We start from the raw sequence: 25,451 nt of genomic DNA on the forward strand, positions 1-25,451 counted from the left end.
ATTTCTTATAAATAAATTCCGGGTTTTGGGGTCCCCCTTTACACTGTACGTGTACTGACGTCTGACCTGGTGCTGGCCAGGCAGGGCGCAGACTCAGACGCAGGCCTGGCCCTAAGGGCCTCGGCACCCAGGAAACAGATCACAGAGGAACGTGAGAAGCCTGCGGACCTCAGAGAACAAGGATGACAGTCCGGGGAGGCTTCCTGGAGGAGGCAACTTTGAAGTCGCCTCTTCCAGGAGCCTGGCCTGCAGGGAGGAGGGAGAGGGCGCCAGGCTGCCACCCCCACACTCCCAGTGGGCAGGAGAAGTGTGTCCGTCCACTCTGGGTCGTTCTGCAGCAGAAGAAGGGCCAATGAGCCACTGAAGTCCCAGCACACTGCCGGCCCCTCACTCTCAAGTGCCCTCCTCTTGTCCCGCCCCTCGCCCAACTTGAAACGCCCCCCCCGACCCCAAAGGGCAGCGACAGAGGGCGTGGGGACAGAGACCACTGGGCGAGCGCCCCGGAGGAAGGAGTCTGCCTCTCCCGAGGGCCCGCCCGCCACACGCACTCAGACATGAGCTCACCCGGGCTGCGCCAGCCCAGCCGGGGACGCAGGCTCCGCTGCCCAAGGTGACCTGCCCGAGGAGAGGCAGCGGGCGGTGACGTTCGCGCTGGCACCGAGCCCACCCGACGACCGAGCCCCGTCCGTCCGCGAGAGAACAAACACAGGAAGTCACGGGCGGTCACGGACCCCTGGGAAGGTGACCCCAGCAGGCGACGAGGTCAGGACGGGGGCAGGCGGATGCGGCCGGCAGCTGGCGGCGACCCGGGAGCCTGCCCTGGGCCGGCGTGGACGGCCACCGCCCTCCACACAGCGAGGGGCCGCCTCAGCCGTCACCGTGTCACCAGTGGAGGACAGTGCCCTCGGCCCCGCGGCCGCTGGGTGCGCCCCGGAGGCAGGCACAGGTGCACTGAGCCCCGTGGGAACCGAGTCCTCACCGGCAGCGAGGACGGCAAGCCTGCAGGCAGGGAGGGGGCAGCCGTGCCGGCGGCGAGAACTACACCAAAGAAGACCTCTCTGGTTGCAGAGGCGGAGCTGGGGGTGGGGGGCAGGTGACCACGGAGCCACAGCGCGCCAGGCGGGGGGGCACTCTCAGCCCGGGCCCCCGAGTTTTGGAGCCCAAAGACCACTGATCTATCAGTGAGGCTAGGGGACCTCCCAAGGAGGCGCCTGTGATGCAGCCTTCAGGTCCCGGCAGGGCCCGTGTGCACAGGGTGCCCAGGCCCCATCGACCCTGCCCAGGCGAGGCCCTCAGACTTGGCCTTCACCATCTGCCACGGGTCACACCAGGGTCAGGGGGGCGGAGCTAAACCACATCTCACTCCCGCGTGCTGGGACTCCTCCCAGGGAAGGGGCGAGAACTCAGCAACCCAGCCCCTCCCTTAGCAAGAGCCAGAGGAAGGGAGCCCAGCCCAGCCCCTCGGGGGTGGGCCCCGTCCTCCCAGAGCCGCCGAGCCCCTCCACAGCTGCCCCCTCCCTGCACTGCCCTAGAGGGCCGCTTGGCCTGTCCCTGTGAGGTCTGCTGCCCCTGGGGAGCCGCCTCCGCAGGGGAGCTCGGGGCTCCTGCATTCCCGCTCCCTAGGCCCCTCCTTCCCCTGCGCCCTCCTCCTGCGGCCGCAGCCCCGCACACACGGGCCGGCGGAGGACCGCAGCACGGGCGGATCCGGGCAGACAGCGGCCTGTGGCCCGAGCGAGGGAAGCCTCCCATTTCCATCAGCGTTGGACCGGACACCGGCGTCCCTTTCTCCAAAGACAGGCCAGGCAGAGCCCAGAAGGAGGGCGTGCCCTTGACTGCACCGGGCAGGGAAGGAGCGTCGGCCGGGGCTGTCTCAGCGTCAGAGCCACCGGCACACAGTGGCGGTTCACACAGCCACCACGCCATTCGGGCCCCGGCAGGCCCCCGGGGGACGGGAAGCTCAGAGCTCCGGCTGAACCCCCGACTCCGGGACCAAGTGCTGGCCGACCTCGGGCGGGGGAGCCGGCCTCTCCGGGCGTCGGCACCCTCAGCTGTGAGGTGAAGTTGTTCTGGGGACCGCACGGGGCAGTCCGTGGGGCCGAGACAGCAGGGTCCACGCCACCTGCGCCGCTGTCCCCATTCCCCAGGTGGGCCACCGAGCCTCTGAGGGACCGCGGCCTGCCACACCTGTGCCCAGGACGGCAGAGCAGGGCTCGCCCCCCCACCCCGGGCTGCCCAGAGCAACGCTCCATCCACCGACAGCTGCGTCCCCAGGAGCGAGGAGAACGCGTCTCTTGTCCAGCGGTGACAAGGAAGGCCGGAGCCTGGCCACGGTCCGCCGGTTAAAGGGGGAAACAGAAGCAAAGGATGGCTGACGAGAAGCCCACGCCCCCAGACAGAGAGCCCCTCACAGAGTCTTCCCCGCAGCCCGGCCCCAGAAACCCTCCAAAGGCCGTCACTCCGGGCCTCGAGGCCCGAGGGGCCACCAGCGACGGACACGTCCCGACGCTCCCCGCTCTGCGAAGCAGGCGCCCGCCCCTGGGGCCCCTTTCCCTGTCGCCCTCACACCAGCGTCCTGGCCACCTTCCAGGGAAAGGCCAGCGGCCGGCCAGCGGCCACTCTTGCTCAAACAACCCGCCCCCCTAAAGCGGAGAAGGGACCAGGGGCGGGGGTGGCCCAGGTTCAGCTTCTGCAGGAAACGAGGATTAAGAAAGGGCGGGGGGGGGAACTCACTGGTGTGGGGCTGCGGCCGGTGGCGGCGGCGGAGGTGCAGACAGACCGGGGGAGGCCGGGGGCCTCGGCGGGGACTCAGCAGGGGACTGCAGAGACCTGTGCCACCTTCCTATATGGCCTCGGGCAGGGACACCACCATGACTTGCAGTTCAAGGAAAAGGCCCTTTTAGGGAGACTTGGAGGAAGGGCAGAGCTGCCCGAGGGGCTGGGCGGCCTTATCGATAGGAGCCCGGAAACTGCGGCGGGTCATCTCTATCTCCGCCGCCACAGGCCTCCCCGCCAGCCCGCTGCCCCCCTGGGAGGGCAGACCCCCTGCCTGAGGAAGGGGGGGGCGGGCCCGTGCCCCGGCTGCCTCTCCAGACCCTTCACTCGGCCCAGCGAACAGGGAACCACAGACTCCGGCCCCAGATAGGCCTGCTCTCCACCCGGCCCAGAGACCGGGCCCCGGGCAGGGCGGTGGGAGGCCCTCCCCCCTCGGGTAACCCCCCCCACCCCCGTCTGGCTCTCTGTCCCCACCCAGAGCAGACGAGCCGTGACCCAGTGATGTCCCCCATCGCCCACACTGTGTCTCCCGGTCGACCGCTGCCTCAGGGGGACTCGCCCTAAAGAGGAACCCTTATCAGCCCGTTGCCAGGACGACGGGAATCAGATACCAGAAACAAAGCCCAAGCCAGGGCAGGCCGGACTGAGCTGCAAAGGCCGGCGGGCTGCCCTCGGAGATCCCCTCGGGCAGGCGGAGGGGCCGGGGAGGCCCTGGAGGTGGGGGTCTGCCACTCGCTTTGGCCACTGGGCTTAGCCCCACCCCCTTCAGTGCATTTGCCCAGGGGAACCCCCACTCTCGGCCACGCCCTGCTCGGGGTGGCTGTGCACCACGTAAGGACCGTGAAGACGGGACTGGACCGGACTCGGGAAGGACCACACGGACCCGAGAGCCTCACTCTGGTCGCCGGTCACTCCCCTCCCCACCCGCCCCACCACAGCTTCCTTCCTGGAGTGTTTATCTGGGTCTGGCTGGCGTGCGACCTCGGGGTCCCACACCGACCTCACGGGAAGGTCGGTCACCACAGAACCGAAGTCTGCTGGTCCTCCGTCCCCGTGCGGCCAACCATCACAACCCCCACCTCTCCTCTCGGTGACCGAGCCATCGCTCCCACCCTGGCCTGCGCTCGGGGCACCCCGGGGTGCCCCGCCTGCTGTCTAGGTTTCCCATCCCAGGGAGCTGCGTCCCCGGGGGACCTTTACCCGGGACGGTGCCCCTGGGTGCACCTGGACCCCGCCCTGGCTTCTCCCAACCCCCACCCACAACTCGGGGATTTCTGAGGGGGACCCCCGGGGCTCCCGGCTTCCGGCCCCCTGCCCACCACCAATTTCTGTCGCTTCTGGCTCGGCCCAAGTTTCTCCTGCCCGAGTGTCCCAGAGTCTCTTAGTGAAAGCCCTTCCTCTCGCCTCAGATATCAGCGATAAGGCCCCGTGACCACCCCCACCAAGGTCCCCCTGCAAGGGGCCAAGCCACAGTTCTGAGTCCTGCCCCCCCACGCCCCACCCCGCATGCCGAGAAGAGACAGCGCCGTCACAGAGGGAGCGGGGCCGGGACACCACCACCGCCGCCGCCACCCCTCTGTCATGTAGCGCAAACACACCACGAGGAGAGTGACAGGAGCTATTTAAAGCCGGATGACAGCAGTCTCGGCATCTGTTTGGTGACACAGGCGCCGTGCCTGTCAAACAAGCCACGTGAGACTCCTGAAAGGCAGGGACCCGCCGCCTCCTGTTTCCAGCCGCCACGGCAGACACCGAGTGCAGGCTGCTGCCGACGGGCGCCCGACGCCCCCACGGGTGACGGCGTGACGGGCGTCTCCTCCCCCGTGACCACGGGAACGGGGCACCGCCCCCGCTCACTCAGCTCCCCCAGGCTGACCAAGGGGGTTTTATTGCAAAGGCCTGTGTGTCAGGAAAAAAAACAACCCCCGCTGTTTTCCATGCGGCTGAAACAGCACGTAGACCAAACCTGCCAAGAGGAAGTTGAACTGCGCGAGCTTAGATCCATGCTCGAGCTCCACACCCTGGGCAAACACGAGCCTCGGGGTGTTTTCCAGGAAAAGAAGAAGACCCTCCCCCTCCTCCTCTCTCCTTCCTTCAAAACCTCGGTGCGAACCGGGGAGAGAGCGGAAGGAAGATAAATCGCGATCGGCCTCGTGTTCACCTCCACGGCCCCTCACCTCTGGAGACCACGGTCAGAGCCGCGACGGTGCCCGGCGGGGTCCGGCTCTTCCCAAGCACAGAGTACTGTGGGGTGAGCTGCGCCCCCCAAGTCAGCCCCCCCCTCGGAACCTGGGACCGTGACCTTATTTGGCCATAGGGTCTTTAGAGACGAAATCAAGCAAAGGTGAGGCGCACAGCATCAGGCACCCTCTCGGGAAGAGGGGCACCTGGGCGCAGACACGCAGGGGGAGGACGGCCACGGAAGACAGAGGCGGAGGGCGGGGGGGGGGGGCGGGGGGGGCGTGGCTACAGGCCGAGGACAGCAAGGCCTGCCGGAGCCACCAGAAACCAGGAAAGGCGAGGGCAGGCCCCCCAGACCCGGCCCCGCCGAGTGCCCAGGGCTGAGACACAGGGTCCCAGGCTCACTTCAGACGCACCATCGAGCACAGAGCAGGGCCCCGCTCCCCCCGCTGGTCTCCCGGACTTGGCCCCGGGCGGGCGGGCGTGACCCCGAAACCCGCCTGCTCTGTGTACGCAGAAGGTCGCCCCCAGGGACACAGCGGGCCAGCCCTCCCCAGGCCGTGCTCTTCACCCAATGCAGCACGCCCTCCCCCGGGGTCTCTGCATTTTCCACAAACACACAGATTCTTTGTAGCAGCCACCGCTGCTGCACAGCCAGTTGGGTAGTTTTAGAACCAAGGACCCCGTTATTATGGCTCGTAAAACCGCCCGTCGCCCCGACAGATGCTGATGGAGCGCGCCACCCCGGGCCGAGTCCTGCTGGCTGCACTGCATCTTTCACAAAATAATTTACTCGGCTAATGATCGCAAGTCCCCTAATTTAATTTACTCTTAAATGTGTTTAATTTTCCCACAAGTGGAACGACAAGCGTACAAGCTGAGCATTTTTGCCAAGCTGGAACAAGCAGCGAAGGAAAAAAAGAGGTGGGGGGCGGGGAGAAATGGCAAGCGCGGATGCCAGCCGACAAGCGCCCCGCTGCCAGCCCGCACCCGCCGCCGCCTTCCTGGGCACCGATCCTGTCCCCGCACCTGGTGCTGTCCCCTCCCCGGACGGGGACACGGGGGCGGAGGGGCAGGATAACCTGCCCAGTCAGTCGGGCGTGGGGGGTAGGGGACGCCAGAGAGGACAGACGCCGGGCAGTCCGGCCGCAGAGCCCACCCCCTGGCCACTGGCTGTCCCGTCTCTAAACCCAAACTCAGTCGGAGGGAAGCCAGGTGCCGCCAGGGGCTGAGTCGCCCTCCCTGAGCGCCAGGGCGACAGCGTGCCTGGCCCCGGGCTGACTCGGCCCTGCAGGGGCGGGCGGCGCGGCCACACTCCGGAGCTGGGCTGTGAGGCTGGCGTGGCTCCGGGCTCAGAAAGGTCGAAGTCAGACGAAGGCCAAGGCCGTACAGGAGCACACGCGGGCGTGCGCGGCAGCCCCGCAAGGGAAGCACAGGCGCACCTGCCGGGCGGGAGGGTCCACACGGGGAGGGACACAGGCCACTGTCTAAGCCGCTGACAGGCCCCCGGGTGCTTTGTTTCATGATACTTTAAAGTGCGCACACGTGTACTCTTTGTATGTGCGGTGTAGGTCACAATATATTTTCATTTATTTGTTTTTTATTTTTTTAAGATTTTATTTATTTATGTTTAGAGAGAGGGGAAGGGAAGGAGAAAGAGAGAGAAAGAAACATCCGTGTGTGGCTGCCTCTTGAGCTCCCCCTACTGGGGACCTGGCCTGCAACCCAGGCCTGTGCCCTGACTGGGAATTGAACCAGCGACCCTTTGGTTCCCAGGCCGGCGCTCAATCTACTGAGCCACACCAGCCAGGGCTCTTTGCATTTATTTTTTAAATTGTGGTTAAGTACACACAACACAAAATTTACCACTTTAACCATTTTCAAGTGTGCCCCCCGGGGTTGTAGGTGCATTCACGTCGCCGTGCGACCCTCCCCACCACACCTCCACCCTCCCAAACGGAAAGTCTGTCCCCATTAAAAACACGGACCCCCCCACCACGTGCCTCTCCCTGCCCCCGGCCACCGCCGTCTACTCCCCGTCTCTGCGGATTTGACTGGACCTCGGGGAGGCGGAGTCTCCAGCACCGGTCCTCCGGTGACCGGCTTGTTTCACGGGCCCGACGCCGCACGGCACGGCCCACCCACGGCGTGCGAGAGCACCCGTTGGGCTTCCTTCCTCTGCCCGGCTGGGCCACGTCCCCCCGCGGGGAGAGACTGCGTGTGTGTCCATCACCGGTGCTGGGCGCTCGGGGTGCTGCCACCTGTCGGCTACGGCCGATCACGCTGCTGGGTCACAGTGTGTTTTTCGGTGACCGCGTTCCCAAGGAGGACGGAGCTCAGACGCACACTGGGTGCCTTCTGGCCCCCCACGCCCCCCCCCACGCCCCACACACGGCAGCCCCGGACCCCTCATCTGCACGCCGGGCCCTGCCCTGCCTCAGGGGCTCACCGTGAGAGCACCGGCAGCGACGACAGCACGTCTGCCGGCCTCTCCACGGTGAGCGGAGACCACGGCGCAGTTTTTTATTATTTCCGAGGGGCGGGGCCCGAGGACGGGGAGGAAGGCGGGGATGCGGGTGTTGCCCCCGCATCGTCAGGTGGGGGGGGACAGTGGGGGCTGGGCCCCCGTGTCTGCGGATCCGTCCGGCAGCCATGCCCGCGGAGCCCCCACCACGTGTGGCACTCACGCCGCGAGGCCTCCGTGCCTCGCTCCAGTTCAGTCACCTCAACTGGACTGCGACCTGCGACCTTCGACCTGCGACCCACACTCACAGCCTCCCCAGCTGGACACCACCGAGGCTGTCGGCGCGGCGGAGGCCAGGCGGGGCCGCTGCCCGTGTCCTGTCGAGGTGGGGGTGACCTACCCGAACCCCGAGGCTGAGAACACGAGACGCTCCTTCTCCCGTGTTTCGGGGAGGCCAGGAGTCTGAGACCGGGGTGCCGGCGGGGCTGCGCTCCCCCTGACGGCTCCAGGGGACGGTCCTTCCTGCCTCTGCCTGGTGTCGCCCGATGGTGGCTGCGATCCCCGGCGTTCCTTGACTGACGGGCGCCTCGCCCCAATCTCGGCCTCTCCCCCTTCCACGGGCCCCAGTCACTGGATTTGCCCCCCCCGCCCCCCCCCCACTCCAGGATGGCCTCAGCTTCACTGCTATCACGATCCCTTCTGCAAAGATGCCCCTTTCCAATAAGGACGCACTCAGAGCTTCCACGGATTCGGACTTGAATGCATGTTTTTTGGGGGCGGGGGACACAATTCAACCCACAGCAGAGACCTTCACTCTGCGTGGGTTCCTCTCTCGGCCCTCCTTGGGCCGAGGCACGCAGTTAACGTAAGCAACGTGTACCCTGGCGTGTGTTTCGCTCACTCATCACGGGCTGTGCCGAGCACAGAAGGGGCCCCTCCCACGGACAGTCCCACGGGCAGGGGGTGGGGAAGCCCGGCCCCGGCGCCGCCTGGCCCGCCCGGCAGCCTCACCGCTCTGGGTGCACCGAGACCCGGAACCACCCACCTGGCACAGCCTGCCGGCCTCCTGGCGGCCAGCGCCCAGCGACGGAGTCACAGGCTATTCAGGGCAGCGGCAGCTGAGCCGGCAGGCCATCCCTTCCAGCAGGAGTGGGCAGGCCCCGCTGCAGCCGGGCACTGGGGCGCCAGGGAGGAGCCTGGGCCAGCCAGACTCAGGCGTGCTCCCGGGGCCCGGGACGTTGACAGGGAAACTCACAGGGCTCCGAGGTCACGACGGGGGCGGAGAGGGTCTTCGAAAGGCAGAGGGTCCCCACCAGGGACAGACAGAGGCTGCGTCCGAGGCCGGGTCTGCTCGGGCACTGAAGCCCACTCGCTCGGGGTCTGGACGGCTGACCCCGGGGGTCTCGGGTCCACCTTCAACAGGAACGAAGCGCCGGCGGCCGCGTGGGCTCCGCCTGGACTCCCCGGGGCCCCTGCCGCCCCTGGAGTGTCCCGCGAGGCACTCGCAAATCATGCTTCAAACGGGACCGTTGCGACGCGGAGGGAAACAAACACGGATCGATGGCCCTCGGCCGCCGGAGAAACCTAATCGACCTCGGAGGGCCGCCCGGGCCCCGCCGCACGCTCACGCGGCAGGTGCTCTCCCAGCAGTCAGAGCCTGTGCAACGACACCCGCATGTAATCAGACGGGGCTCACCGGGGGAACGGGCCCTGCAGTCTGGTGCAGCGCCCGTGGCGGCGAGCGCAGGGCGGAGGGAGCCGCGGTCCCGTCTTTGCTGGTGTCGTCCGTGGTGACACTGACCTCGTGGAGCTTGTGGAAGTCTGGGGGTGGGCACATTCTCTCCGAGGAGAACGGAGGCGGCTTCTTGTCCGCTCTCAGGGCCTCACCTTCCTCCTCGGCAGAACGAGACTCGATTTCCACTTCATTTCTCCTAGGAGGCGGCCGGGCCCAGCCCAGAGCGCAGCCCCGGAGCCACGCAGACCGGACCTGCGGCCCGGCTCCCCCGGCCAGGCGTCTGGTCTGGGACGCCTCGGTGTGGCAGTCACCCAGCCCTCAGACGGCTCGCTGGCCGCCCCGGCGACAAGACGTGGCAGTGGGCTAAGGGCGCAGGCGCGGCCGGACCCGGTCAGTCCCGTCTTCCCCGGCCGACTCGGTGGAGGGGGCGGACGGCGGTGGGCGGACAGCGGTGGGCACCCACCCTGTGAAGCCGTGGGGGTGGGTGGGAGCCGCACACGCAGGGCCGAGTCGCAGCAGCAGCAGCAGCGGCGCCAGGCCCCTGGGTCCGCTCACGGCCAGCTCCGCCCGTCCTTTCTAGGACCGGCTGCCTCAGCCAGGCCACTTCTTCTGGAACAAGGCGAGCGGGGTCCCCATCACTGGTAATCCCGCCCGGGCCGCTCTGCCCACGGCCGAGACTTCCCTCCGCACAGAGGCAAGAGGTGTCTGGGGAGCCTACCGCAGGGCCCCGGGCCCCGGCATCGGTCGTGGTTTCATTTCGGTGGGGGGAGGGGAATGCCCTTTACTGGGCTCCCAGGAAGGGGGTGTGCACGCATCTCAGGGGTGGAGAGGGCCCCGAGTGTCCACCGGGAGACGGACACAGGGGGCCAGGGCCACACCCTGCCCTAAACAGGGACCCCCGGCACTGAACGCCCCCCGGCCCCAAATGACCGGCTCTGCCTGCCCCACGATGATGCAGCCGAGCTGGGTCGCCGGCCTGCTCGACAGGCCTCCTCTGTAGAACTAAACACACCTCCATCGAGGACCTCAGTTAACCTGGAAACCGCGGAGCTCAGGCTGCGGCTCCCGCCGTCCCGGAAGAGGGCCCTCGGCCTCCAGGCCCCCAGCCACAGGCTCCACGCAGTCCTGAACCACTGGTCGCAGTGCGTCGGCACCGCCCCCCCACGGTCTGGCTGGCCGGCCAGTGTGCGGGGGGGTGGCCTCCGAGGTCGGCACGCCACTCCGGGCAACCCTGCTACACAGCAAACCGCCTTTGCCCCTCCTTTCGCTGGGTGTGTCCCAGGGGCTGCGTAGAGAGATAATGTGTCGCCAAGGCAGCCGGCCCCAAGTGGTTTAACAATCAGTGACTGTACCATCCTCTGTGCCCGGAACCCCGCCTCTATCTGACTCGCCAGGGGGCCATCTGACAGACGAGTTCATCCACCTCCGGGCGGGGCCGTGAGCTCACCCCCCTCCCGCAGTCGGCCCCACCCCCATCAGCCAGGACCAGCCGGGGGCTCGACCTCCCCGCTGGTGGTCACGGACTTCCAACCCTGAGGGTGCGACCCCGGGGAGGAAAATGGCAAGGACCAGGAAAGGGGGCGATGGAGGAGAGGCCCCCGGTGCAGGGAGACGGCGCTGCCCGGGCAGTTCCTCCTCCAACAGCACCCGAAGGTGTTGGCCGCCCAGGGACAGGTCTGAGCCGCACCCCGGGACCCAGAAAGCACGGTGAAGAGAAGTGAGAGAAGAGAGACACCGTGTCCGTGGATTGAAAGACTTCGTGTGGTTAAAAGGACCAGACTCCCAAAGCTACCTTCAGGGTCAATGCCGTCTCAACCCAAATCCCGACAGCGACTTACAGAAGCAGGAGGACGTGCCCCGAATTCACGTGACTCTCAAAGGACCCCGAATCAGCAGACCCCCCCCCACCCGGGGCAGCGCCTGCCGCCAGACAACCTTTGGAAAGAGGAGGAGAACTCGACAATCCCAGGAGGGTCCCCACCCCCATCCCAGGAGGGCCCCGGGGTAAAGACCCTCCTTGGAAACACTCGAGGGCACTGGTTTGCGGCTGGAGGGACACCCCGCCAGGCTCCGGGCTCCACGCTCAGCAGCAGGTTCTTTTCTAGCCTCTTTATTGAGACAGAATCACAATCCACACCGTCGGCCCTTTCAAAATGTGCGGCTCGGTGAGTTTTCGTATATTCACAGCTTGTGCAACCATCACCATCAATTTAAGGGCATTTTCATCACCCCCAAAAGAAACCCCATACCCCTCAGCAGTCACTCCCCGGCCCGCCTCCCCCCAGCTCCTGGCAACCCGGACCAACTTCCTGGGGATTTGCCTGCTCTGGGCATTTCACATCCGGGGAATCCCAGAACATGTAGCCTTTTGTGTCTGGCTTCTCCCACCGCAGTGTTTTCAAGGCTGATGCGCACGCCTGGCCCATATTGGTCCTTTGTTTCCTTTTCGCGCCAGACAATACTCCATTGTCCAGACGGCCACATTGTATTTACCCATTCAGCCCCTGGTGCGCATTCGGGCTGTTTCCACTTTGTGGCAATTACGGATAACGAGCAGAGTGCCGGCTCGAATCTTGAACAAACACAACACAAACCTCCTTCAGTGCCGGCGCTCAGGTTCCCATCCAGCCCGCTAAGTGTTTACGAAAAGGACATGCTTTGTCCCCCGAGTCACCGCCTGCACCAGACTGGGAGGAGCAGCCGGAAGGCGGGGCTCTGGGGAAGGACGACGAAACGCTAGTTGCAGACACGCGACCCTGCAACAAGGCCCGAGGAAAAGGGAGTGAGGCGAAGCCCAGCTGCACTCAGTAACACTGAGATTCCATGTGCTGCTCCAACGAAATGTCAAATCATTAAAATCCCATTACACTAATAATATGTTTTCTAGATAGACTTCCCGAAAACACTTCCCCTCGCAAAGCGCCGGTGCTCCCGGAAGCAGCCATGCGGGGCGTCCGAGGGTGAAGGGTGCAGCTCTCAGGGCAGGGCACCGCGCCGTCCCATCTCTGCCAAAGCTCGCAGTCTGGACCGACCGGGCGACAGGCAGGATTGACAACTGACTTCAGGGAGGGGCCTGTGCGGCTCCGGCCACGCACCAGCAGCCCAGCCCCGGGCCTCCCATGCTCGCTCTCCCCGTCTGACGGTCCTAACAACGGGGACAAGAACAGGGGCGAACACCGATGGGCGGCTCATTACCTGCCCGGCCCCGGCATTTCCCCGGACGCGGTGCTGTAACTAAACGTTGGAACAAACAGGAGGAGCGGGGCATGAAGCGGACACCGGTACGCCCAGGGGCTACCGGAGGGTCCCGCTGGCTTCTCCTGTTCGTTTCATAAGCACCCACCCGTCCACCCGTCCCCCCGTCCCTCCAGCAACCCGTCTGCACCCCCGTCCAGTGTTGCTGCTGCCATAAAAACCACCACACGCTTAGTGGCTAAAAAAAAAAAAAACAAAAAACAAATTTATTATCTCAGAGTTCTGGGAGTCCAAGGTCCCAAATGGGCTTCCTGGGCTAAAATCGGCAGGGCCGAAGTCCCTTCCAGAAGGTGCGGGGAGGCCTCTCTTGTAGCCCCCCGAAGGCGGAGGCCACTCCCCTGGGCCGGCTGGCCCACCTCACGCCCCCTGCTCCACCGACGCCCCTTTCTCTTATGGCCACACTCCTGCCCCCTCCCGCCCCCGCAAAAGACCCTCCAGTCCGCCCGGATAACCCAGGGCAACCTCTCCACCTGCAGACCCTTCCCTGAACCACAGCCGCAAAGCCCCTCTCGCAGTGGGAGGGAATGGGCTCACACCGTTGGCTGGTCCGGGGACGCGGGCCTGCTGGGGGTGGGGCATCATTTGGCCTACCCCACCCCATCTTGTTTTTTATGCTTTTCCAAGTAAGTTGCCGGCGGGCACACCTCTGCCCCGCAGGGACCACACTGGAGTTCAGGTGTGTGCTGGCAGTTCTTCCTGTTGATATGTCTTCCGAGGAAACGTGCACGCAGTGAAATGGGCGTGTTCAGTGCCCTCGCGGTGAGTTGGGACAAATGCGTGTGCCTGTGTCTCTCGAAGCCCCATCAGGACATAGGACATTTTCATAACGGAAGTTCCCCTGCGGCTCCCCGGGGAAGGCCCCGCCCCCGGCCGGGAGGCAGCCGCGGGAGATGACCGGGTCCACAGCGCTTCCTGCAAACAGCGCCACACCGGGTGCGCCTCTGGGGTCGCCCTGCCCGTGCTGGGCGCGGTGGGCGTGGCAGTCGCCCTGTTTTCATTGTTTTAGCACTTCGTCCGTCTTCTCGCCCCGCCTTCTGCCCCCGTGACCATCCCCCGTCCGTTTCCCCTTCTCCTGTTGGCGGGACGCCCGGCCGATGACACGTTTCAGCCCTGTGGTATCGTGACCCAAGCTGCTGCGACCCTCCTGCACCGTCCTCTTAGGGACGCAGGGTTCCACCTCCCTGAGGACGTGCCTCAGATCAGAACTGCTGGGTCACAGCTTTGCAAGAAACCACCGAACTGACCCCCTAGGGCGCTACCGCATGGAGACCCCCTCGCGCGCAGCGGGCCAGAGAGGCCCCCCGGCTCCACGTGCTCGCGGAGGCGGATTCGGTGGATCCGCTGGGCGCGGAGAGCGCCCCCCTCTGGTCCTAACTTGCGGCTCATCTCGCGGTGACTAATGACGCGGACGTCTCATCCAGGCGCTCGTTGGCCAAGATTCCTGCATCTTCCTCACTGGAGTGTCCGTTCAAACCTTTTCTCTCTCCTTCCCTGGGCCGCGTGCCTCTGCACAGTGGGGCTGCTGGAGTGCTCTACAAATCCTGGACACCAGTCTTCCCTCAGGCGTGTGTTTGGGGAGCGCGGGGAACGGTGACTTATAATGAGAAACACACGGACTTGGCCTTCGTCCCGGTTCCTGGCTCAGAGCCCCTGAAGCCCCAGGCACTGCCTAAGTGAGAGAGCGGCCAAGGTGTCTTTGGTTATATTAATGAGGGGAGACCCTAGGTGACCTCGGGGAGGGGCTGGTTGTCAGGGGAACCGACTCTGTGATTCCAGAGCTGGTCCTTGAAGTCCCACCGGGAGGGGACCTGCGGGGCGCTGCTGAAGATGGAGCCCGATCACCCACGGCCCATGATGTAACCAATTGCGCCCGTGTTACGAAGCCTCCAAAGAAACCCAAAAGGAGGAGGTTCGGAGAGCTTCCGGGTTGGCGACCAGGGGGAGGGGCTGGAGAAAGGTGCCGCCCACCCCCTGCCCGGCCCCGCCCCCCCACACGGCCCTGTGCAGCTCCTCCACCTGGCTGTTCCGGAGCTGTGTCCTTTTTATAATAAACGCGATCTAATGAGTAAAATGTTTCTCTGAGTTCTGTGAGCTGCTCTGGCAAATTAATCAAACCCGGCGGGGGATCCCCTCATTTAAGGACAGTCAGTCACAAGCCCCTCAACTCGTGGCTGGCGCCTGCAGGGGGTGGCAGGCTTGTGGCACGGAGCCCTTCGCCCCTGGAATCTGGTGCCGACCCCGGGCAGAGAGTGTGAGAACTGAGTGGAATGGCAGGGTCCCGGGTGGGAGTCGGAAAACTGCTGGGTGGGGGAATTCCACCCCGCCCCCCCCCCGTCGCCGTGGCAGCCGGGGATCGGAAGTGGCCCTGGCGCCAGGGTCGTGCGCCCAGCGAGAACCACAGCACGTCCCTTGACAGCTCACTTAGCCCTCCCCCGCCCCCAGGACCCTACCAGTTAGGCCCTCTTCGGAACAGAACAGGACACTGAGGCGCAGGGCGGGGAAGCGCCTTCCCCAAGCTCAAGGCCCCAGAGGGCAGCAGGGCCAGTCGGGCCCCAGGATGGCTCAGCGGCTGCACCCTCACGGACGGCCTCTCGCTCACTCAGCAGACACACAAACTCCACCCCGAGTGACCCCGCACAACCACACACCAGGCCTGGGGGCCCGGCGAGCGGGCGCCCGGGCACCGAGCCAACGACCTCTGCAGGGGCGCCCAGGACTCGTACAGCCCGTGGGCCGGGGGGGCCTCCTCCACCCCGCCGAGGGCCACTCGGGAGCCCACAGGCAGGCAGGGGACAGCGGAGCCAGGCAGAGGGACCATGTGGGCCGGTGGGAGGGGCCCTTTGGTGGGAGGGGCCCTTCGGGGAGGGGCCCTTCGGTGGGAGGGGCCCTTCGGTGGGAGGGGCCCTTCGGTGGGAGGGGCCCTTCGGTGGGAGGCGCCCTCCGAACCCTCTTTAATGTTTTAATGACGTAATTTTGGAGAGGAGCTTTGGCCCACGTGAAAGCATGAAAACTCGTAGCTTCAAAACAACGGGCGTCAGCCACGAACACGGCCTTCCCGGGACACCGCTCTCCCACCCCTCTCTGGCCGACCAGCAGGGAAAGGTTTGAAGACCGAGCCAAGAGCCGTCACATCAGACGCCTGCTCAGTCCCAGCACCCCTTCCCCCGCCCGACACAGCCTCAGAGTCCTTCTGAACACGGAGGCGGGCAGTCGTCTACTCGGAGCTGCGTCTGCTCGCCTGCTCTCCGGTGGAAACCACCCCGCCCCCACCTCCAACCGGCTCCCAGGTCCGGCTCTGCGGCCACACCCACACTGGCCCACGCTATCAGAAGCTAACACTCGCTGGGCACCTGCTCAGCGGCGGGCAAGGCTCCGACTCCTCCCTCGAAATCTCCTCCTCACATCAGCTAAGGGTCGCGGGGAGGTGGAGCGGCAGCCCCCAGAGCAAGGGTGAGCACTGAGACCTGTGCACCCGCCCAGCGAGCAGCACCCCCCAGCAGGCACAGGCTGCCCTTCTGGGAACCAGCGAGGCCCCTTTGGGCTTGGGCACGCGGAGCAGGGGTGCCCTCCACACTCCCCCAGCTCACAGAGAAGGAAGTGAGGCCCCGAAGCTTTCCAGCTCAGAGGGTGCCCTACAGCCCCAACCAGGTCTCTGCGGCCCGGACCCTCCGCGTAGGTCCCAGACCAAGGGACTCCGTTGCTGCCCCAGGCCCATCACGTGTCTCCTCTGGTGCCGGGAGCCCCAAAGGCCGGACGATGCCAGGACCAGAAAGTGGGGCTCTCACCTGGGCGAGCGGCACTAAGAAGGGTCTCAAGGACACAAACGCCCCTAAAACTCCTCGAGTCGATGGCGTTCCTGGTCTCCATTCTCTTCCCTCCACAGCAGTCGGTACCGACAAGCAGGTCAGCACCAGGGGCCAGCGTGTCTGGGACGCGTCCTGAGCGTGTACCGGAGTCTTTCGGCCCCTGGGTGACCAGCTAAGCTGAATGCACTCATCAGGAAGGAAAGCAGTTTCACTGGGAACCCGGAAAGTTTCCGAGTGCGGAGGGAACGTGCTTTCGCAGACTGGGTCTCCGTGCGACGGGGCCGCGAGTTTGAAAACAAGAGACCAGCCGGGGGAAGGTGCCTGCCCTCTGCCCACCCTCGCGGTGGGGAGGCATCCATCACACGGGGCCCCCCCGACAACCCCCAGCAGGTGCTCAACCACTCCTGTCTCATAAACACCCCTTCATTATTCTGACGACTGGACAGGGAGGGCCACGGCGGGCAATCTGGGGTGTGTGATACATATTAATTCCACCGAGTGGAGACGGGATTTCAAAGCAGAGCTCCTCTAACAAGGGGGTTGCCAAGGCGACCTGCCTCTGCGGGATGCAGGTGCAGCCGGGAGGCCAGGAGAGCCGCAGAGAGGGAGTGAGGCCGCAAAGCCACCACCCCGGCCCGGCTTGGTTTCCGCTCCCCACGGGGTCCGAGTTTCCAGGTTTTCACCGGCCGCCAAACACAGCCCAGCGCGGCGCAGGCGGCCTGCCTCTCTCTGAACGCCTCCCCCACCCCCGCCGTGTCCCCCCTCCCCCGATGACGGTGGGACAAACAAGGAGAAATGGTGGGCTGGAAGATTATAATCAGAATAATCAAAGGAAGCTGGACCAAGCCCCACCAAGCCCTCCCCCCTCGAAAGCCACTTCCTCTCGGCCGGAGAGAGGAAACGGGACAGCGATTTCCACCCGGCTCTCTCAGGAGCCCGACACACCACATGGGAGCCGGCCCGAGCCGCCCCGCGGGCAGAGGCAGCGCCGCTTGAAGAAGAGACATTTGGTTTGGAGAAAAGAGCGTGGAATTGTTTTCCTCTTTGGTGGGAGGGTCCACAAAGACCCTCACGGGCTCAGGGGAGGCCAAACAGGACTGATCCTAGCTTGCCTTCCCATAGAACATTCTAGAGTCCACCGTGTACACGGCCCTCCCCTCCCAGCAGCCGCTCTCTTTCCCTTCGCAGAGGCCAGGGGTCCGAGCACCCTTACCCGTGGCTCTGTCAGGGCCTGTCCGTGGCCAGCTCCACCACGCGGGTGCCTGGGAACGTGCCGCGTTCCCGGAGTCCGCCCTCCCCGGGCCGACCACACTTCCTCTCCGTGTCTCTGGCCACAGGGAAGGGAGCTGCTATTCCCGTTTTATATTCAAAGGTAGGCGAAGAAGCTGTTGGTATCTGCTCCTGGACAGAACGTGGAGATCACTTCCAGGTCACTACTGTCCCGAAGCTCTCTGTGCGAGGCGTCCTGACCGGGCACAGCTCCACCCCCCACCCCCCACCCCCACCCCGGGGTGCTTCTGCTCTGGGCCAGGGAGCTGGGGACAGGGGCCTGGAGACTGCGTGCCTCGTCCCACCCCGCAGGCCGCTCCGGCTCACCAGTGGCTGACCACGGCTGACCACGGCTGACCACAGCCCACACGCCACACCACGGCCCAGCCACTATAAACCGCACGCGTGTCCCCAAAAGGAACCAGCTGGGACCTTCTCTAGGGCCACTGGGGGGGAGCCCCATGTTGCCCCGCCGGGCAGTTCCTAGCCTTCCTCTACTGCGGCCTCCAGCCGGGACCCAGAACCCCAGGTCCAGGCGGTGTGTCCCCCGCCACCCCCCATGGCTCTCCATCACCACACTGGCCTGGCCCTTCCCCCCAGGCTCCTGAGGACAGGCCAGGTCACTGCCTGTCCCCAGCTCCCACCCCACCAGATGAGCACCAGGTAAAGACTCTTTTATCTGTTTCCTAAGCCCTCCAAGCTCCCGGGCACCACCCCCTCCCCGCTACCCTGGGACAGAGGACAAGGCAGGCCATGTGGGTTCTCTCCTTCAACATCCTGAGCTGAGAGCCCAGATGCCGAGGGGGGCAGGCTAGGCTCCCAGCAGGGCACAGGGTCCTTCCAGACTCTGGCATGGAGGGCCCTGGGGCAGTGCCCCGGCACTGGGGGCTGGTCCACCCGCCCTGGGAGCCACCGCTGGAGACGCCCCGGCGAACGAAGACCAGGGGTCGCCCCCTGAGCCTCACCCTTTGAAAGCGTCTGATTGACTTGGGGCTGGAAGACTCAGTGCTGTGTGTGTGTGGACGGCCAGTGTGCTGCAGGGCGCCTCCCAGCACCCTGGCCTCCAGGTACTGGAAGCCAGGGTCAGCCCGACCCCCAGCTGTGACCACCCAAAGTGTCCCCAAACACTGCCACTGTCGCCCGGGGCAGAATCACCCCCAGCTGGCTTAAACTACCCAGGAGCGGCTGCTGAGTCAGGCTGTGTTTCCAACTACAAAACGAGGGGTCACTCCTACCTTGCGGGGCTGGCTTACGAACTTATCACAGGGCAGGGAGTCAGGGGGCTGCTGTCACTCGACAAAGGCCGGGCGGTCCGAAGGGAGCCCGCGGGATGAACAGACAGCGGTTTAGGACCAGGAGGCGTCTCTCCCGAGTCACTTAAAGTCACAAAAGGAACAAGGCTTCCAACCTTCGGCTCGAGGTCGCGGTCACCGAGCGATGTCGCCAGACCTGGTTTCAGGAGGCCCAGTCAACACCCTGCTCGTCCATGAACTCTCTCCGCCTCCAGTGCGTGGGAGGCGGCCAGGGTCCGCGGCCCGGAGGAGAAGCCACAGCTCGGGGGGTGCGCGCCTGCGGGGGACTCATGGGTGAAGGAGGGGGGGCCTCCGACACACACCAGGAACTGTCACGACTCAGCAGTGACACAGCAGACAACGCAATCACAACGCATGAGGGCCAGTCGTCACACCGGCGGGACTCCCAGACGGCACGGAGCACCCCCCGAAAGGACACGCACATCATGCGAACCTGAAACTGCTCTGAAATGTACCTTTCCCCCCCAAAACTAGGCAAATTGGGACTTGAGTCCCCTTAATGTCCCTCCCCCGAAAAGGAGGGACAGAGCCCCTGGGTGGCTCTGGCGGCCGTGGCTGGGAGCAGGCCCGCGCTGGTCACAGGTGTGCGCGGGGCCCGGGGGGCCGGTGGTGGGCGCCTGCCTGGAGCAGACTCCACCCCGCCCCTTCCCTCCAGGACTCCACGGGCCGCCGAGCTGGTGGCCTCACCCCCTAGAGGATTCCACCCATCTGCTGGGGCACCCCTGGGGCGCCCCTTGCCCAGCGCCTGGCCAGATGGACCCAGGGGAGCTCCCATCTGCGGTCACGAGGGGGCCCTCACGCGGGGAACCCCTCCTCGCACCTGCTTGGCTTGCCCCCCTGAAACCAGCCCAGCTGTTAGTACGCTGCTCCTGAAAGTCCCCAGAACCTTCTACCACGGGGAGCTCTGTGCTTTTTTTTTTTTTTTTTTTTTTTAAGTGCTCCTTGCCACTTTTCCCGATGCCTGGGTTAGTCACAGTTCCATTTCCTGCCCCAGGCCACCACATGACGTGATCTGGGGCCCTCCCTGGGACGCGGGCCTTAATCGCCCCGTGAAGCGGTCCACAGACACTTCCAGCAGCGGTTCCTCGGCCTCTCCTGAAGCAGCCGCCCTGGGGGAGGGCGGGTGGTCCTCGGGCACGTGCCCCGGTGCCCTGTCAAAACCACGAGCTCCGCCGCCAGCCTGGGCGGGGTCACACGCCCCGGGCTCCCCGCACCTCTAACCTCTGGGCAGGGCTGCCCCCGCTCCCTGACGAGGGCCTCCCCCCACGCCCACGCGCCTGAACTCAATGTCAACTTTCTAACAAAGGAGGAAATGAAACCCGCAGTGCAGCTGGCAGTGCCTGGCAAGCCCCAAACCCCCTCTTCCTGACCCTTGGGTGGCAGGCAGGGCACCGCCACCCCCAGGGCCCCCAAGTCAGGGCCGGGACCAGCTCGGGCGCCCCGTGAACGGCAGCGAGGGCCAGTGGCCAGGGCGACGGGCCCGCAGGGACCCTGGCAGCCCCCAGCCATTCAGGGCCCCACCACCTGTCTTCACACCTGGCCCCCGCCGAGGTCCCCGCCCTCTCCCTCCCCCACAGCCCGGACGGAAGCCTCTAGGCCCTTCCAAGTCCAGCCTCCCCCACCCCCCCACCCCCAGTGCTGCGTCGGAGCCCAACTACAGTCCGCAGCCTCCGGTTTCTGTGGGGGCCCCTACGGGTGCCGGGCGCCCCACCTGGAGAGCCGAGGCAGGGGATCCGGCAGCCTCACACGCCGGGGTGCGTGCGGCGCCTTCTGCTGGGCTCGGGTGGACTCTGCTCCTCCCGGTGCGTGGGGCTCCGGGGTGCAGGTGCAGAGGGGTGAAACCAGGGTGGCCCCAGCCCCCCCCCCCCAGTACACACTGCTGGTCACCTCAGAGCAAGGACAAGCAGAGCTTCCCCCTGGGACTCGGGGCAGGCCCAGACCTCAGGCACTCGCTCCTCGTGTTCCAAGAGCATCCAGAACATTCTGCTCGCTCGCTGTTCGGTGAAAGGTGCCTTTCTAGCTCCTTCTGGTCTCAGCCCCAACATCACCTGTGCTGGGGCCTTCCCCAGGCACTCTGATTTGTCTGGTTACCTTTTCTTTAAGATTTTATTTCTTTTCGGAGAGAGGGGGGAGGGAGAGAGAGAAACACCAGTGTGCAAAAGACACATCAGTTGGCTGCCTCTCGCACGCCCCCCACTGGGGACCTGGTTCACAACCCAGGCATGTGCCCTGACTGGGAATCGAACCAGCAACCTTCCAGTTCCCAGGCCGGCACTCAGTCCACTGCGCCACACCAGCCAGGGCTGGTCACCGTTTCTTCAGGGACCCCGTATCAGTGCGCGCGGTCTGTTTAGTACAGTTGGCTCCGGGCTCCAGGGGAGCCGCGCCTGCCTGGTCTGGCTTCCCTCCCTGGGGTCCCCCAGCAGAAGGCGCTGGGACAGGGAGCGTCATTTACGGCTGTGATTGCTCTCGGGCACAAACAGGAATTGAAACGATGTCGGGGGAAGGTGAGGATGCGGGTGGGAGAGGCAGCAGGAATGACGAGGAGTCCGAGACCCGCCTTCGTCCTGTCCTCAGGAGGCGTGGCTTCCCAGCGACTCACCAGGGCCTCTGGCCCTTCCACGTGAAGCCGGAGAGGGGGGGGGCAGCCAGTTTGCTCCCGAGGACCCGCTGAACGGGACAAGGCCCCGCCCTCCCGAACCCAGTCCTCCAATTTGTTCCAGGCGTCCCAGGGGAGATGCCCAAGGCAGAGGTGCCTGGGGACTGCCTAGGGGGCAAGTCCGGCTCCTGGGTCTGCCCACCCCTAACTCTGGGGGCTTGCCGTCCCCACACCCCGCCCCAGGCCAGCCTCTCGCCCCTCCCCGCTCCCATCCCCCACCCCCCACCGCCGGAAAATTCAAGAACGCAGCCCCGGGAGAGGCCCCGGCGACAGCAGTGTGTTTAAAGCACACACACAAGGCACCAGGGGTGACGCCTCTTGCGACTCTAAAAAACGTGTAAGGGAAGGCAGGTAGTTTTTTTAGAATTGTTTCCACGGGCACACGAAGTACAACCAAGGGCGGGCAGGGGTGGAGGGCTCTGGGGTCCCGGAGAGCAGGACCCCGCGGCCTGGAGCCCCGCCTCCGCCCCCCCATCCCAACACGCTCCACACAGACCGCCGTGCAGGGCAGGTCTGCACGCCCCAAGGACACCCGCAGGCCGGCCGGGCCCGGCCTGCATAAGGGTCCAGTGAATGCTCGCGGGATGGGGGTCGCGGCGCAGGAGCTGTAGCACCCGAGCGGCAGGCGAACGGCGCTCAGTAAATGGCGACTCCAGCCGGGTGGGGCGCGGGGCTGGGCGCGGGGCTGGGCGCGCGCGTGCCCGAGCTCGCCTGACGTGGGCTCCCAGTCCTGCCCGCAGCAGGAGCTGGCGCGGCGTTTCAGTGACGCAGGAGCCCAGGAGGGGCTCGGCGAGCCGCCGCCGGAGGGGGCAGCCTGGCTCCTGGCGGGTTCAAGCGGTGTTTAAAGGTCTCGGAGAGGAAGAAGGCGCAAGGGTCAAAGCCTGTCCCAAAGGTCGCGGCTGCGCGCCACGCTGGACGCGACTCGGGGGCGCGTGCGCGGGGTTGTCCGGTCCCGGCGGGGATCGCGGAGGCGCGCGCGGGGACGGGAGGTCCCGGCGGGGATCGGGGCACGCGCGGGGACGCCTAGTCCCAGCGGAACTGGGCGGCGAGCGCGGGGACGCGTGGTCTTGGCGGGGCGCAGGCGCAGGCGCAGCTGGAGGCCCGCGGCGGGCACACTCACCCTCCCTGGACTTCTTCTTCCTCGCCAGCGTACCGCCCAGCTTGCCCAGGAACGACTCCTCCTTCTTCATCCTCGGGGGCCTCAGGGGGGACGAGCGCAGCAACACCGAGGACATGGGCCGCGGAGGCGCCAGCGGCGGGGCGGGAGCGCAGCGCTGGGGGAGCTGCTTAGTAGCTGCCCGGCCGCTGCCCGCTCTCCCCGGGGAGTGGCCGGAGGGCGCGGCCCCAGCGCCAGCCCCCGCCCCGCCCCGGTCCTGCAGCGCCCGCTGCTAGAGGTCCGCCTGGACCCGGCGGTGTGGTCACCGCCCGCAGCCCACGAGGCCGTCCCACACCGCGCTCTCACTCTCGGCGCAGCGAAGGGGCGGTGCAGCTCCGAAGGCCGCGGCTGGGGCAGCAGACCCCCGGGGCTCACCCACATCCTTTTGTTGGGCTGATGCTGCCGGGGAGCTCGGGGCTCGGGACTCGGGTGGGCGGTGGGGCGGGGGGGGCAGCGGCGGCCATGGCGTGGCCCACGTGCGTCAAGTCCCTAAACCAACAGGCACTTCGCCCGCTCAGCTCCTGCCCAGAACCGGACCTGGGGTTGCAGGAACCCCCGGGGACTGTCCCCGTCCTAGGGGAGCGGGGGATTTTTTCCTGGGGAGATGACATCCTGTAGCCACAGGAAGCAGCTGAGCCGGGCTGCGGGGCCGGAGTTCGGCCGGAGGGGGGGCGGGGGACAGTGTGGGGCGCCAGGAAGGGGAGCGTGGAGACCAGGGCCAGCGAGGCTGGCCTGGGAAATACTGGAAGCTGGGGAAGGGGGCTGGGTGTGCGCTGACGCGATCCCATCTGTGTCCAAAGCTAACTCACGGCTGTGTCGCCGGCGAGCGGTAGAGGAAAGGCCGGGGCTGGCAGACCGGGTCCGGGGCCCCCGGGGACTTAGGAGACAAGCGCAACAGGTCGGAGCCCCAGACTGGGGGGGGGCCCCCACAGACGGGCCGTCCCAGGAGGTCCGACCTCCGACCTCCGAGGGTGGGAGAGTCTGCGTCCGCCCCGCGGGTGGGGCTGTCCCCTGTCCCTGCAGGTCGGCGTCGGCGGCGCCTCACGGCTTACCTCGCTCCTTCAGCTCCCTGCAGCAAACCTGGACAGCAGCCGCCCAGACGCCGGGCCCCGCCCTTCCGCTGCGGGTGCCCGGGCCGCAGGGACAGAGCCTGGCCCTCCGGAGGTTTGTGCCCCACGAGAGCGAGGCCCCAGGGACACCGGGTGCAAGAGTCATACCGTTAGGGACCCCTCAGGGTGGAAGGGGGGGGAGTACACAGGGGCGAGGAGGCTGGTCGGGAAGGGCCATCTGACGGGGTCAAGGCAAATAACCTCTTGTCCGCCCGCAGTAGAGGAAGAGAGGACTCGGCTCGCAGAAGGGAAGGGAGAACAGGACCCTCGTCCCTGGGGCTCTGACGGGGCAGGGCAGGGACAGCACGCTTCCCTTTGGGGACTGGCGGAGGGCAGGGAGGGGAGCCAGGGCTCGGACCCCGAGCCCCTGGGAGCGTGTGAGCGGGCCTGAGTGCCGCGGAGGGCGAGGGAAGCAAAGCCCCAGCCGGGGCCGGACGCGGCAGCCGCTGCGGCGGGCCAGGCCCGAGCTGCCCGGGCTGAGCACGGAGGCGGCGGCGAGGGGCGGGGGGCGGTGAGAACGGCCTGGCGGGGCTGCAGCGTTCGGACCTTCGTCGGGTGCCAGGGTTTGGGACAGGGGAAGGTCAGAGGTCTCTGAGGCTTCCCACGACCCAATCTGGGGTGTCTCGAACCAAGCTGGGGAGGACCCAAAGGTGGTGAATTGGCCACTGAGATCCCGATGGGATCCGGGCAGAGTCAGGCCAGACCTGCACTCTGTGTGCCGGAGGGACGGTGCCAGCTTGGGGGGGGGGGGTCTACTCTAGAGACACGCACAGACAAGGTGTTACATCTCGGGGGGCAGGCCAACCAGTGATCCGCCGGCCGCACGTGGCCCAGGATGGCTGTGAATGCAGCCCAACACAGGACCATCAATTTACCTAATACCTTATGAGACTTTTTTGTGACTACGTGTCGCAATGTACCTAATGTGTGGCCCAAGACAACTCCTCTTCCAGCGTGGCCCAGAGACGCGGAGAGTTTGGACCCACCCCCACCCCCCGGCAGTGTTTTGGGTGGTCCACCGGCACCCCGCCCACCCGGGCGCACACCCAGACCCCACGCAGAGCCTGGGACCGAGAGGGAGGGAGCCGGAGAGCAGCCCTGAGAGGGAAAACGGAGACGCCCCGCTGCTGGGCCCCGGGACCAGGAGGCCGAGGAGGCGTCCGGTGCACGGCGAGGCCCCGGGAGTCAGTGGTCGAAGGTCCCGTCGGTGTGTCCAGCTTCCCGGTTTCCGCACAGAAGTTACAGCTGCTGGTTTGAACGCTGCAAGGTGGGCGGAACCCTCCCTTCCACCCATGGCGGGACCCCGTGGGAGAACTTCTCTGGAAGTGGACTCCCGCCCCCTGGCAGTGGTCCGCCTACTTCCAGCGGGCTGCTCGCCAGGGACGGGGGATTCTTAGTTGAAAGAGGAACTGACCTGGGCCTCGCGTGGTAGTAGAGTTCCTGGAATTTTGTAGACATCTTCGTATAAAAAGCATACTCATATTGTAAATGCAAGTGTGGTGCTTGTTACTAAGAAATTCACGCAAAGCAGCTCCTTCTGGGACAGCAGTGTGGTGCCTGCCTCCCCCCGCACCCCCGCCCCAGTGCGGGCCCACCCACCTCCCCCTACCCCCACCCCAATGTGGGCCCACCCGCTTCCCCCCACCCCCGCCCCAGTGCCAGCCCGCCACTGAGTGTCCTGCTCCCACTCCTCCATCTGCCCTGCACCTCCTGGGCTGGAGGACTGGATGAT

General features: G+C 66.1%; 1 protein-coding gene across 2 annotated transcripts in view; it reads right to left on the reverse strand.

The window, feature by feature from the left end:
• Positions 1–22,798, reverse strand: part of PARVB (parvin beta) — a 69,778-nt gene extending 46,980 nt beyond the window's left edge. Inside the window, exon 1 of one of the 2 annotated variants that reach the window (XM_045834888.1) lies at positions 22,575–22,798. In XM_045834888.1, the coding sequence (XP_045690844.1) occupies positions 22,575–22,689 (115 nt within the window). In that variant the 5' untranslated portion in view covers positions 22,690–22,798. Of the gene's footprint in view, positions 1–2,730; positions 2,756–22,574 lie in introns of those variants that run through there. The other variant, XM_045834889.1, reaches the window with a different exon arrangement.
• Positions 22,799–25,451: the final 2,653 nt, after the last annotated feature.

Source organism: Phyllostomus hastatus, unplaced genomic scaffold (genome assembly GCF_019186645.2).
Source record: "Phyllostomus hastatus isolate PE091 unplaced genomic scaffold, TTU_PhHast_1.1 phas_contig_198, whole genome shotgun sequence".
Classification (NCBI taxonomy): Eukaryota; Metazoa; Chordata; class Mammalia; order Chiroptera; family Phyllostomidae; genus Phyllostomus; species Phyllostomus hastatus.